The sequence below is a fragment of the Rhamphochromis sp. 'chilingali' genome, assembly GCF_963969265.1.
Source record: "Rhamphochromis sp. 'chilingali' genome assembly, chromosome: 8".
Classification (NCBI taxonomy): Eukaryota; Metazoa; Chordata; class Actinopteri; order Cichliformes; family Cichlidae; genus Rhamphochromis; species Rhamphochromis sp. 'chilingali'.
Window position 1 is genome coordinate 24,884,560 of NC_137935.1, and position 14,462 is coordinate 24,899,021.

General features: G+C 40.5%; 1 protein-coding gene across 5 annotated transcripts in view; it reads left to right on the forward strand.

The window, feature by feature from the left end:
* The window catches only part of gramd1bb (GRAM domain containing 1Bb), a 115,701-nt gene that overhangs the window by 68,798 nt on the left and 32,441 nt on the right, over positions 1–14,462 (forward strand). Inside the window, exon 1 of one of the 5 annotated variants that reach the window (XM_080889971.1) lies at positions 12,618–12,745. The exons of the other annotated variants lie outside the window; for them this stretch is intronic. Within the exon in view, the coding sequence (XP_080746097.1) occupies positions 12,723–12,745 (23 nt within the window). The 5' untranslated portion in view covers positions 12,618–12,722. Of the gene's footprint in view, positions 1–12,617; positions 12,746–14,462 lie in introns of those variants that run through there. 5 annotated transcript variants of the gene reach the window in all.

Genomic DNA, 14,462 nt, shown 5'->3' on the forward strand with positions numbered 1-14,462 from the left:
TAGCTGCTGAAGATAGTGACATGCAAAACGGACCTAAAAAGAAATTCTAGAGCTCTTTTAAAGCTTCTTTAAAAACATCTCTAAACCTTTATAAGTAAGAGGGTTTTTTTCCCCTCCAACCTGTATTTTGAGCCAGTTGTCACACTGAAGGTGATTCATTAAGTCCTCCTGTCTAAAGACAATCTAACTGTCACTGGCAAACCCGCTTACTGCTTTCGTGAAAGGTCTTGTTTTCATGCTGGGTGGACATCTGCCTCACTGTAGAGTTACACAAGGAGATATGCCATGCACATATGCTGCCTAATGGCATGAAAACTAAGTATAGACCTGTCTTTGTCTTTCATGAATCACTTTCAAGACAGGTTTTTTATTGACCGCAATCCAGTTATGATTTCTTTAAGTCCACCTATACAGTCTTATTACTGAGGCATTGGTTTGCAGGAGAATTGGATCTATGGTTTATTACATCTCAATATAGTAAACTGGGGCACTCAAAGTATTGTATGTGGGTAAGGATAAGCAGACAGGCAGCACAGACTGCAGTCACCCCTGTACATCCAGGTTTGAGGTTTTCACATCAACTTACAGAACATAGTGTATCTGTTTGAGTGGGCCATGTGTTTGCATTCAGTGGGACCTTGATGCTGACTAATCACAGGGCCTCTTTTGACTCACTGTGTGATTCACTTATACTCATCAGCAAATCAGTCCCACTGATGAATATATCACTGCCCCTGCACACCAACATTGCATTCATTTTTTTCTGCAGATATGCTGTATATGTTGTAGATGGAGAGCCAGCAGCACAGTTGTTTCAAATCATTATAAAAGTAACAATTACATAATTCGTGAGTAGTCTATTGATAACATTCTATAATCTATCAGTTATTTGTTGACACTTTCAAAAAAATGGCTTCATTGAGCCCAGGGTGGGTGACATTTTGAAGCTTTGTCTATTTAAATGTTTACAGTTTTCATTCAAAAACACTAAAATGATCATTCAACTGACAAAACAGATAGTTTTAGCAGCTCTGTTGAGTATTTCAAACTCAAGCTCCAGGGGTTTAGCTGTTTAGAGATGTAAACTCCAAAGATCTTAGATTAAATTCTCTGCAGAAGTTTGCTTTTCTTACATAGCCGCTTTTACTGGAAGCCTGCTTTTCAGGTTTTATAAATCAAGTGGTGTAATCTGTCTTCAATAAATTGCCTTCCTCCATCAGAGGCGTGATTGATTTTTCCTCTAGCTGTTCCAAAGTTAGTCTTGATTATTCTTGCTAAGGGGTTCCTTTTTCCTGTGCCCCACACCTCTGAAAAAGTACCAAAAAACCTGCTGAAGGAATTTGACACTGTGCATTTATTTGACTCGAGGTAAGCAGCATTATACCGAAGCATTAGCTAAATAACCTCTATTCTGTATCTGCCGGTATTACTCCAGTTAATCAATTTCTCTTGATGAAAAAGTATCAAGTTTGATTACCTCACTGACGGGCATTGGGTCTGTACAAAGTGTTGCACAGCTTCAGGAAGCTGCTGGGAAGCTCAGTCACGGGCAAAAAGAGTGGGAGGCCATAGCCCTGACTCAGGAGGCAAATGTATTGCAGCGTAATACATTTGTATTATGTATTTGCTACATAGATGGAGGAGTGATTGAGATCCTCTGATCACCATAATTCATGCATACACTGTCTTGAGTCACTGGCAGCAGTTGAGTTAGCAAACTACCCAGTAATATATTGGTTTATTTATTAAATGCAGATAAAAATGTATATGTAAATAAATGAGCATTCACTAATTTTTATTATACGCTCATTTTATTGGAAATAGACAGAATATTAACCAAAAATCCAGAAAAAAATACATCACATGAAAGTTATGAATTAATTTGCACAATCTTCCATGAAGCTCCAGATTCAATTTCTTTTCATTTCCGAATAATCTCCCAAACCGCACTTCTTGCTGATGGTCTTGTAGCCCATTCTACCTTCTTTTGCAGGTCTAAAGTCTTGTCCCTGACGTCCTTTGACAGAAAAATCTGAGAATGGAAGAAGCTGATTTTGTGAGCAGGTGTGCTTAAATACAGTAGATCAGCGGTCCCCAACCCCTGTGCCAGTCCGTGAGTCGTTGAGCCTTGGATGTGAAATTTATGGTTTTCAGGGTTTTTATCGTTAACTTGGTTTCCCTGGGTCTTTTCCCGTGTTGTAGTTGTCTTATTTTGAAAGAAATATTTACGCGTTACCATAGCAACCAGAGAGCATTAAAGGGCAGAGAGGAGGATGTTACTCTCAATTTTGTTGGCGCATTTTCAGGAGCACGCTGCTAATAAAGTTACACAATTACACAGTGAATTCACGTTTATTATTATATTTACAAGATACCACAGTTTTTGTCTTGGTCATTAAAATGTTCCGTGGCACAAAAAAGGTTGGGGACCGCTGCAGTAGATGAGATCAGAAGCATCTGTTGTTGAGTAATTGACTGATTGATTGTAATGGAAGCCAGATTTCCAGCTTTCTTGTAGGACATCAAATACTTATTTCACTCAATGACATGAAAATTAATGCCTAACTTTTATGTAATGGTGTTTTTCTTCTGACTGGTTGGTTGATGTTCTGTCTCCATTAAAATGAAAAACCATAAAAATTTGAAAAATTAGAAATTCAGCAGGAGATCAAATAATTATATCCCCCACTTTCCCTGAAGTTATTTTAAATTCCCTAAATTGGATGTTTAGCAGCTGATATCAGGACATATTAAGTCCCTTAGGCCTTGAAATTTGAGTCCAAGTGCTCACAAGTAACCACAGTGAAATAGCTGAGAGTGAGTTTCTTGGCCGTCTTGAGACCAAGATCTGCTTTGTTACTCGTGAAAAGGTCATCTTGCCCATCTACAGAAACCACAACACATAAAAGGTTGCATTTAGTTCAACCATCCAGAGGATCATATTATAAATATTCTTCTCATTTACTCTTCTCTACCTTTACTGATAGGCCAAGCAAAAGAAGTGGAAGAAACTGATATGGAAACCTCAAAGGTAGGATGTATCTCAAAAGACACACACAGCAGTGATATTGTGTGGCAGTTTGGGTGTGAGTCATGTCTTTAAGGACAAACAGTACTTTCTAGCACATCATGCAGTCCTTCATTCTCTAAATGTACTTGCCTATAATATCATGTTTTTAATAATAAAAAAAATACTTTCTTAACATAAAGACCTGCAAGTTATTACCTCTGAAAATGCCATGCTCAGGTCCACCAAGAGAGGGCACTGTTTTGACATGTCTTAAATCCCAAGATGCATTTCTGCCTTCCATCAGCCTCTTATGGTCCTCAGATTTCACAGTGAGGAAGATCCAGGAGCAAAACTGCTGTTGCATCATTTAACGATCATCCTGATCCTGATCATCATTTCAGGAGCGCAACCCAGTTATGTGAAACTGTGCTTGTTCTTGCATCCAGAATCTAACTACTCAAAAGCCTCGCTGAAAGGACATGGCTGTAGGCAAACTGGAAAGATTAAAAAAGAAGTTACACGCCACTGATTATGCAATATCAGTTTATTAGTGAAGCGAGGTTTTACTCAGCCTGTCTATAATTGCGCAGTATCTTCTATCTTATTTCCTAGTGTTTTGGGAGTCACTCACTCAGGACTAAATGTCAGAATATCTTTGTTCCAGTTCTGCTTCTTGATTAACTTTCTCTCGAGAGTCCTTTCCTGGCACCGCCGTATCCCATTCTTATCCAGTTTATAATAAAATTTCACAAGTGCTTAAAGCATGTACCGTACATCAGAATCAATTCCCTGCACATGATTATTACCAGCAGGAGATTATGTTGTGAATAATACCGTACGTTTCTAACGACCAAGCTGATTTTTATGAAAGTTAGTTGGAGCATTTGCGAAGAAATTCCTCATAACACTAAGTCATTAGAGGACTCTGTCCCTCTCCCTTGAATTTGACTGTATTGATGTAATCCACTGTTTCCAGTTTTCACCCACAAAATAGGCTTGTTGCGTAAATAAAAGAAAGATGAAAAAAGAATTGAGAGGAGTGCATCAATGCAAAATTGAGACCTTGTTGCTTTGTCACCATGAGTGACACAGATCAGTTGTGTGGCTCAAAATAGCTCAAACGTAGTTGTTGAATGCCTTATTGACGACAGCGGCATAGCAACGAGTAGTACGCAGTGTATGTGTGTGTGTGTGCTCAGGTGGGCCTTAGCATTTTGTTTCACGGACTACATCTGCGTGTTTATGTGAAGAAAGCACCCAAGGTCCACATGTGGCCCTGAAGCAGCAGTTTGGGCTGCTTCTGATGGTAGCAGGGTCGTCTCTGGCAACAGCCCTGACTGACTAGAAGTGAGGGTTGTCGGGGAGGGGTCAGTCAATATCTCTTCACCCAATACCTTATCTCGCCACTGCTCTATAGCCAGAGTCCTTTCATATAAAAATAGCATCCCTCACTCAGCCTTCAAGCTTTTGCTTCAGAGCGGACGAGTGTTTGTACGTCATTGGCACCTAAATACCACTGATAAACGCGCTAATGTAGACCGAACGCCATCATAGGGTGGACACTAGACTTCAAGTTAAGTTAAACCCAAGCAAGGACATGAGCAAGAGCATAAAGACACAGATGGGTTATTCTTTCACTCATTGGGGGCTATGAGTGTTTCCAATGTTGAATGAGCTCTCTGACAAAACCTCATCTGATTGTGCTGGCGTCCACACCACGGCATTTCTCACTTCTTAAAGACAAGGTCATCTGGACCTTTTTCATACACAGACACAAAGAAAGATGTTGGTGACAGTGAGAAGGTTTTTGATATTCATACCAAAACAAATCAAGTACTGATAATAAAAAAAGGAACAGAGCTACTTTAATCTTGGGTATATATAATGAAATATTACTTTCCAGTAAATGGAAAGCACGGCTTCCCCAGACGACTCTTTGACATTTTTGTCCTTAGACAAAAGTGTCAGCAATGCAGTGTTACAGCAGCAGCTAAAACCTATACCGTACACTACTGGATGTGGACTAGATCTGGAGAGATCAGCGAAACCCGATCTGTGTCATGACATCATTTTTCTGAATGGCGCATCTGTGTATTTGAGGAGCTCAGGGTCATGGAAGTGATGAGTCACTGATGTGGTGCATTAGAGAGTAGACGTTACACTTTTCTGTTTTTTTTCTGCTGGTAACTAAATGACATCATGATTAGTGAATTCAATTGTTTGAACCTCAAGGAGTCACGATTCGTGAAGTCAAGCGTTTCAGACCTCTCACGCAATTTATTCCTTCAAAGGTCAATGCACTTCATTAAAAGCCTCTTAAAAGTTGCCAGGTAGCTGCATTTCAGCCAAAAGAGGTGTATTTTAACATCATGTGTTAGCATAAGTTTCCAAGCTAAAATGCTTTTTCTGCTCCATCCATTAGTCAGCTGTACCATGGATGGATGGATGGATGGATGGATGGATGGATGGATGGATAATCCCTAAAAAGAAAAATTTAGGTTGGAGGCACTTCTCCGTTCTAAACACATATAGAGATCCATAAGAGATATAAGATTTTTTTTTTTTTTTTTTATAAACTACACAAGAAAAAAGAAAGTGTAAGTCAGGGGGTTTTCAAAAAGATTGAATATCAGTATCACGTTCCACAATTTTATGAGTGAGGCTGCCAATAAATGAAGCAGCATTGAGGTTTATCATAAGCATCTTCTTAAAATACTCAGGATGGGAGACGAGCAGAGCTCACACAGTGGCTGCTAAAATCATTTTAAGCATCATTAGCAGCTTACAGCGGGAAGGAGATTGAAGACCAAGCACAGTAGTTTAGTTAGTAGTAAATATATTACATAAATATATTACAAGGTGTCAGTTTGCAATTTGAAGATGTTTGAAACACACTCAGTAATGACCTGAGGAAATATATAATTTCTACTGATGGGAATGACTGAGTGACACCATCAGATGTCCTCCATTCACACTGTTAGTGGGAGTGGAGCTGCCATCGATCAATTTTATGAAAAGTTAATCAAGAAGTACAATGGGCCCAGATCGGTGCACAAATCACGCTTAAAGGTTTTTCGCACACAAATCAATGATTTATCAATATTTTTTTCAGACCAAAATTTGTTCATATTTTCCCCAAAAAATGTCCCTCTGACCAGTGAAGGCCTGGCAGGCTTAAGACATGCAAAGTATTAAGTGTTCAACAGGAATTCTGCTACTAGTATTTTCTTGTTATTGTTATTGTTGTTGCCTTTTGGTCATTTTTTCAATGCTGCCTAAAAGACCATAAACCACAAAGTGCTTAGAATTGCAACTAAATAAAGCAAAAAAAAAAAAAAGACACTGAATATCAGAAAACCAAACACTAAAAGGAAACGTGTAGACTTTTATCTTTTCATTTAAATCTATTCCAGTATTCCTTATCTGATCTCACCCTATGTTAAATTGTCTATTGTCTAATAGTCTAATTTTTTGGCACTATCCCAGGGAAGCTGGAGAAACTGGATTTTCCTTTTCCCCTATTGCAGGGAGTTTCTCATCTCCAACTGACAGATCACGCACTCTTTTGTCCTCCACCTGTTTTCTTTTTTTACTTGTAGTCTGTTAGTCTCTTCTTACCTTTCTTTTTCTCTTTTTTTTTTTTACTACCACAGTATCTGTTTAATTTTAAAACATACTTAGATCCTCTGTTATTTTAGTCTGAGCCATGCTTTTTCATTTGTTTGTTTTATTTGTTTTGTTTTGTTTTTACTCTCATTACTCCCATGGAACCACTTTTGTAACCTTTGTCTTCTCTGACTTCCTCTTTGGACACAATAGTTTTAGTTCTGCTAGTCTGCTTCACATATATGTAGCTTGCACAACACTGTTGGTTCAGAATGAATCTGATGTACTAACAAGTGCACAGTGATAAGAACAAAATAGGCTGGTGTGCACGTGTAAGAAACCTGACGGTAATTTTGCGTGCACACTTTTTTGTGCAGGGTAGGAATGTTTCCATGCACATGTTTGTAAATGAAGGCCAATATCTCAAAACCACGATTAAGCTTTACTGAAGCTAAAAAATTGGACTAGTCTACCCATATTGTTTAAAAGCTGTTACCTTACAAACTAGGCTATTTCCATGTGTTTGGGGCTATTTATCAAATATTCAAACTGGTGTTATTTTTCACTATGTTTTGCTGAAGAACAGTGAAATGATTTGAAATGAAATTATGGATAAAATCCAGATTTAGATCATAAAAGAAAAAGAACTACAACTCTACCAGACTCCAGCTACCATGTTACTGTTTATAATGTGTTGTCTACTTACTAATCCTCAAGCCTACACCCACGTTGTTGTTTAGGTTTTTAATCCCAAAATCCCGTTCTCCTCCTTTTCTCTTCTTTGTTTAGTAATTATGGATGTGTGCGTTGCAGGTTTGTTTTAAAAGAAACATCGACCCATTTCCATCTTGCTTGTTTCAGCAGAAACAGGAAGTGGAAGGCTGTTTTTTTTTGGGGGGGGGGGGGGGGTTTAAAGAGTGCTTTAATGTCAGCACGTGCAGTACTTTGTTCTTTTATTCATGGCACACGTGCCAAGCAGGCAGAAGGCCATCTGTACTTTACTTTATCACTTTGTGGGTCAACCTGATATTGAACGTGACTGTCCCTTTGCAGTGTTGCTTGATTCTTGCCATTAAACATAAACATATTTTACCATTGGATCAGTCTGGTTTTCCTTACACTACTTTTATTTTTATGTCAGTGTTGGCCGTCTGCATATTGTCTCTTTTGTCCTCCTCGGTGCGATGCCTGCTGCTTGTGTGTTTTCAACAGAATATTAAATTTCACTAAGCCACCCTGAGCTGATGTTTGTTGTGTGCTGTTGTCCGATGTTTGCATCTGTTCAGACTTATTCTTACTGTGAGACGTTGGCTGTGTCCCCGGCTTATCTGTTGCTTCTGTTAGTCGTGCACGTCAGCTTGCATCGCTGTGTCATCATCTCATCTCAACATCGCTCATATGACTTAAGGGTTTTATTCATTCCTCTTCACATTATAATCATGAACGTTTAGTAACGTTTGAGTTCACATACTGACGTTTTTTAATCTCTATTTTTCACTGATTTGGTTTTCATCTTATTCCAAATGTAATGTTTGTATCTGTTTGTCTTTTTTCTTCTTCCTTCAAACAGCAAACTACAAAGAAATGCTATTGTTGATGTGTACCCACGTGCATATACGATGTACGCCTGTGTTTGCGGGCTGTAAAAGTGTGCTCTCTCTCCCCACGCTGTGACCTTGGGAACTCAGATTATCCAACATGGTCAGTTAATCGATAAACAAAACTGTCAGCTGGTCACGTGACCACCAATTCCCCCTCTGTGGTCACAGAGTAAAGATGAACGTGGGAGGGTCATCCATATTGACAGAAACCAGTGCGAGAGTAATCCATTCTCAGCTTCAGAGTAAGAAATGCCCTGCGGGCAGAATGAGTGAGTCACACTCACCACACCATCCAATCCCACAAGGCAGTGTAGAGGGATTAATGCAGATTATCTGCCAATGCTATTCTTAGATATAAATGAAAAATCTCTGGATCAGATTATGGTTCAAGGAATGCTAAAAACGAAGCTGAGAAATCACATGACCAGTGTTTTGCAGACTTACAAGGACCTACTATCCGTAACGCCTATTCAATAAAATACTGTATTAGTGTAAATAAACATAAAATTTTATGTCTTTGGGTGAAAAAAGGAAATGTTGAACACATTATTTATTTAACATTTAAAGTTTATTTTAGAGTTTATCCTGACAATAAGTCATTTTTCCTGATCCCATATTGAATACTTTTATAATAACACTTTATCTGAACATAACAAATATTTTTCTGCAGAAGACTCAGCTACTCAGTGACCAGCAGGTGGCGTCGGTGAGACTCAAACAGTCAGTGACTGTTTGAGTCTTCACCAGAGGAGCTGTCCTTTCAGCACCCTGTGTCTCCTGTGTCTGAGCTCAAGCCCTGTCAAGATTCAAACTACAGATACACACGAAGAAACCTGTGATGTAGAAAAATCAATGAAGTTTACAAAGGCAGCAGAACTAGTAAAATGTCACAGAGACCCATCTGGTGATAGTGACAGAAATGAACAATGCATGCTCCGTGTTGCAGTTGCTTTACAATAGCTGGGTTCTGCTTTCATTAAAGACTGAAAGCCTTGGCAGGTGACATCTCACTCCCTAATCTGTGAAAGACTCCCTGGAATTTTCCAGAAATCATGACCGCCACTAATCTTACATGGAACATATTCACATCATTATTTTTTTCATTATTTTTATTCTTTTATTTATTTAGTTCCCTGGGTTTTTTTTAGCAGTCTAAAAAAAGGTGTGCACCATATGGCCACTGTGTGAGATGAGTCTTTTTATTTGAATGAAGTTCAAGCTCTCACAGCTTTATCCTGGGAGAGCGATTAGAGTGCTCTCACCTCACTTCCTTCCCTCTTTTCCTTTCCTCACTTTTTGCCCCTTTCTCCACAGTCCTATTGCATTCACATTAGCTGCAAATGCTGGCTAACAGTAGAGAAAGAGGCTGTCCATCTGTCTGCTCTTGCCCACTCCTGGTGAAGCGATGAAAGTTGCACTCACTGAGCGTTGTCACCGTGAGAGTTTTTCATGATAAAAGTAATCACAGTGGGGTCTGGGGGCCTTTTGAGAGTGAGCAGCTGCTGTCTATTCCCTCTTATAGTCATGGAGCACAATTTGCAATCCTCTGAGATAAGACATGCTCAAATGTGCAAAGATGAATTTATGCTGCTGACATATTATAGACATTAGAAATTATTTGCCAGACTTCTGTAAAATAATGTATAGCAGCTCAGTATCATTCACAAAACCACAAAAAAATATAGATTTTCAAAAATCTTGCATGCTTACATTATTCAGCACTTCTTAATGTGTGCATTAGCAACCACATACACTCACAGTAATCCACCAGTTAGCAATCTCCATCCAGAGACGGTGTATGGGTGCATGATGTAGACACAGATACCTGCTAAGTAACGTGTTAAATATTAGAAGCGGTGAAGGTTAACTGATTTAACACAATATGCGTTCCCAAATACTCGATATAGAGATACAAGTTCTAGACTCACATCTGAGTAGATTATGATGTTGTTCCCTCTCTCCTACATATAACTTCTGATTTGTTACAGTTCAGAGCATGATTGCATTGCCATAAATAGATGAGTTGTTATACTCCGCTGCCACGGCTCATACTTTAATCAGAAATCTCGGTGGCATTAATGCAGCATTATAGCAACACAGGAGTTTTCTATGTGTGTAGCGAGGTGTTGGCTTAGAACTGTCTTTAACTTTGGCCTACTGGCTGTGACTGGAGCATATTAATGTTATTCACAGACTGAAGTACTCAATTTTATCTGTATTATCTGCGTGCTATCATTTTATTTATTGGTCAGGCATGTGCTCACTCACGTGGCAACATCTACATTTTAGAAATCAAAGTGAGTGATTGAAGGTCAGTGGCTCAGGCTGAGTTCAATAATAACTTATTATAACGAAACTGTGCTTTAATAAAACTGCTTACACAGTTTAACCATAGGTTGTGATAATAAAACAAATGTATTCAAACAACAGAAAAAGACATCTCTCCAAAACAAACACGTTTCAGTAAAATAAGAGGTCTACATTCGAATCAGAATCAGAATACTTTATTAATAATTGAGGAAATTATTAGAATTGTTATTCTAGATCTTTAGAGCATGTGTGTGTTGCATCTGTTATGGTATTAGTCACCCCTAATGAGGTGTAATTCGTGTGCAGTGCTTTAAGAAGATTAAACAGGAAGAATGGGCTGCACCTTCACCCAGCGTCGGTGCTAAAGTCAGTCATAGTTTTTGATGACAGCTTCTGTTAAAGTGAATGATCAGCTGCTCTCTGAACCCTGTGGCCTCAAGTGATCCAGGGAAGAGATAAGCGGCTACTTCTGTGTTCAGTGGACCGCAAACTTGAAAGCACGAAATACTCAGCCATTCGTTTATGTGTCCTTTTTTTGTATTAGTGGCCTTTGCTATATTTTACAGCCATTCAATGGTTGCGAGGCACAGACTGTAGTTCAAAGATGAGCGAGACAGATTTGTCACTCCACATTTCTGGATATTTTCTTCAGAAAGTTGAGTTATCATTTATAGATCGTCAACCTGCTGCTCACTGATATAGTTTAAGATTAAAATGACTGACCTCACTGAGCTCAGTGTTATGATGTTCATGCGCTAAGCCTAACGGGGCGGAAATAATAACATATGATTCTGAAGGGGACCAATCGCCCTTTTTCTCAAATATCCTCAAAATGTCCCCACCGTTTGTTGGTAATTTAATTAAAAGCTTTTGATTTTACTACTACCACGCACCAGTGCCTGAAAAATAATGAGCAAATGGAATCATAATCATAATCCCATAACTAAAATATACTCTAGTTTTTTGAGTGGTTTGTTGCTTTAGCTTAGCAGAAGCTGCTGCTAAAAAAGCCACGTGTAGGTATAATAAATGTCAAACACTGCACTTCTCTCAAAAATAAAACTACAAATCTTTTGGAAAACTAGAATAACAGCATAATACACTCACTGGCTAGGTTGGATAGCTCCCATTATTTGTTGACTGGGCAGTTATTGCTGACAGGCTTATGAACCCAGCACCCAGAACTATCCCCCCACCAAATAGGGCAGTTTGATTTAAAGTCAAGTTACTGCAGTTATAAAACACTTACTAGCCAACTAAGCAAACTGAGTTACCATGAAGGCCATTGGATTCATCATGTGTGCAGGCCACATAGCTATAAACACAAGTACCCCACTACACTCAATGCATTAAGAGATTAACAGGGTTAGCCGCTGACACAAATCAGGGGTGGAGACGAGTACGAGAGGAAAGAATTGCAGCAGGTTCCCTCAAATAATGCTGTTCTTGTATAGTCGGAGTTGAGCACAGGGGTAAATGCAAAGAGGATGTTATAGCAGGAGCCTACCACCCTGCTCTAGCCCTCTCTGCTGGGCTAGTTATGCTTATCTTGGAGAGAAATAGAGAAAGAGAGCCATCTAGGGAAAAGGACAGAGAGAACAGGAGGGAGGGGGAGGGAGGGTAGAGATCCTGCGCCTGCTCATAGTGAGCACAGCAAGTGCAGCTTTCATCCGCAGCGGAGGCTGAGGCAGAGAGAGTTAGAGTGAGCGAACAGAAGCTTGAAGCGACAGTGTGCGAGCCTGATTGAAAGCCGACCAGGCTTTAAAGAAAGGAGCAGCAACTAGCCATGTTGGCTTTTATTTGCAATCACTAGCCCTCGTGCTTCTGCTGCATGCTGCAGCTTGCTTTGCGAATGTTGCAGTGCAGGTCACCTCCTTCTCTTTTGGGAAAAATGAGGAACCCCAGGGAGGTGTGAATTTCTGGCACAAGTGCTCAGCACTGCGGCATCTTGATCCGAGCGAAGGAATGTAGCAGAGAGGTTGGAGAAAGCCGAGAGGATCATCCATCCAGACTTCGGTTCCCGACCATCCGTCAGCCTGTGCGTGTCTCTCTTCCCTTCTTCTCCCTGTGCATCTCTCCTGGTCTGTGTATGGGAGGTGAGGCACTGGCAGGCTGTCAGTCAGCATGCGGCGGTGTGAACGGGCAGCCCAGTGCCCACAACACGCTATGGATATCAGACACTCCTCGCTGTACTAATGAAAGGCTTCAAGCTCGCCTGGTAAGAAAAGACAAGGAGATGTGGCACTCCGAATGTGTGTGTTTGAAATGTTACCATTATTTCCTCCCCCAAATAGCCGTGAGGCTGTCATGAATGCAAAGCACAACCCAGTCCAGCATCTAGATGTCTGGGCTATTTTCTGGTATTTTGTCCTCTGTGGCTTTAATAACATATGTCATCCTAAGATGACATTCTCTTTAATGAGGCTTGATGGATGTTTATTTAGCTGTGCTTATTAAATCGAGCACATATCCGTCTGTCTAACACCTGTGTATTTCTACACCCTTATGTAAATCGCTAGAAACTGGCATGTAATGAGGGCTAGATCAGGACCAGTAAGCTGTGACCAGAGCGTGTGCATCCGGTGGGGCCAGTGTGGTGTAGTGTGTTTTTCCCCGCTGTGACTATAGCGACCCTGCTCTTCTCCCCTCTGGCTGGCTCAGTGTGAAAGGAGCAGCTGAGGAGAGACACTCACGTGGCTGCCTGGAAAAGAGCATGCACATGCTCCCTCGGTCTCTCCGCGGCTTTCGCTCTCGCCTTCCCCCCTGCCTGTTTTCCTGCTCCTTCCTTATCATACATAGACACACAGATTCAGCACCAGCAAGTGATTCTACTCTCACTTTCTTTTCTAGCCTGTCTTGCTGCACTGTGCGCTCCCCGTGCACTCTTCTATCGTCCATCTTTTTATCCTCTCCTCCGCCTGTGTTTGTTTATGCTCCTCCTCCTCCTCTTGCTTGATATTTTTAGAGACGAATTACGGCACACTGCAGGAAGAAAAAAAACTGGAGGGGGAGCAGTTTCGGCAACGTGCGTCCCACTTCCTTCCTTCCTTCCTTCCTTCCTTCCTTCCTTCCTTCCTTCTCACTTTCATGAGGACTTCTTCTCTTTCCTGCAGGACGTCTTCTTCTTTTTTCCTAATGTCTCTCTTTCATTATCTCTGTTTTCTTGCGTCTCTTCTCTTTTTCATCTCTTTTCTGCTCTTTTCTGCACATGCTATTGATGTCTTTATGATCTGTTGCCTGTTTCACATTTATCACTGAGATGATTGAGCACTAAACTCACTACTGTCAGTATTTATGACACTATTCTCCATCCTTCAAGGAGCAATCTGCTTTGTAGGCAAAACAGTGCGACCTGCAGGTCATTCCATACCACTATCACTTCATTTTGTTATTAAGGTTATAAATCAGGAGCTGACACTGGACATGCAGTTCTTATTAATATCAGTGGGATGAGGACATATCTGCACTCATCAATGTATTAAAGAAATCCAGTGTGGGGTTTGTTGATTACTTACTAATCAGAAGACATGGAATAGGGAAGAAGAAGAGAGACAGGATATGTGCGCACATGTTTGTGTGTGTGTGAGAAAGGGAAGGGGGAAGGAGGGAGATTGCTCAGGATTTGACGGTGTCCGCAGTGTATGGATGTTTGCTCTTGGTATGACATTTGGCCTGACTTAAATCTGCTCACAAACACACACACACACATTTACTCGCACGCAGATGTGCACATACAGCCAACAGCAGCTGTAGCAACAAGGCACTGACAGCAAGCTAGAGCTGGAGCTTACTCACTGCACGTGGCACGAGCCAGTTGTTGCTGCAGGATAGGTGGACAGACTGTGAGTGTGCAGACTCACATACAGAAACGTGTGTGTTTTGCTTCGCCCCAAACATGTCTAGTTAGTTGTTTAGCTCCTCTGTCTATAATGACA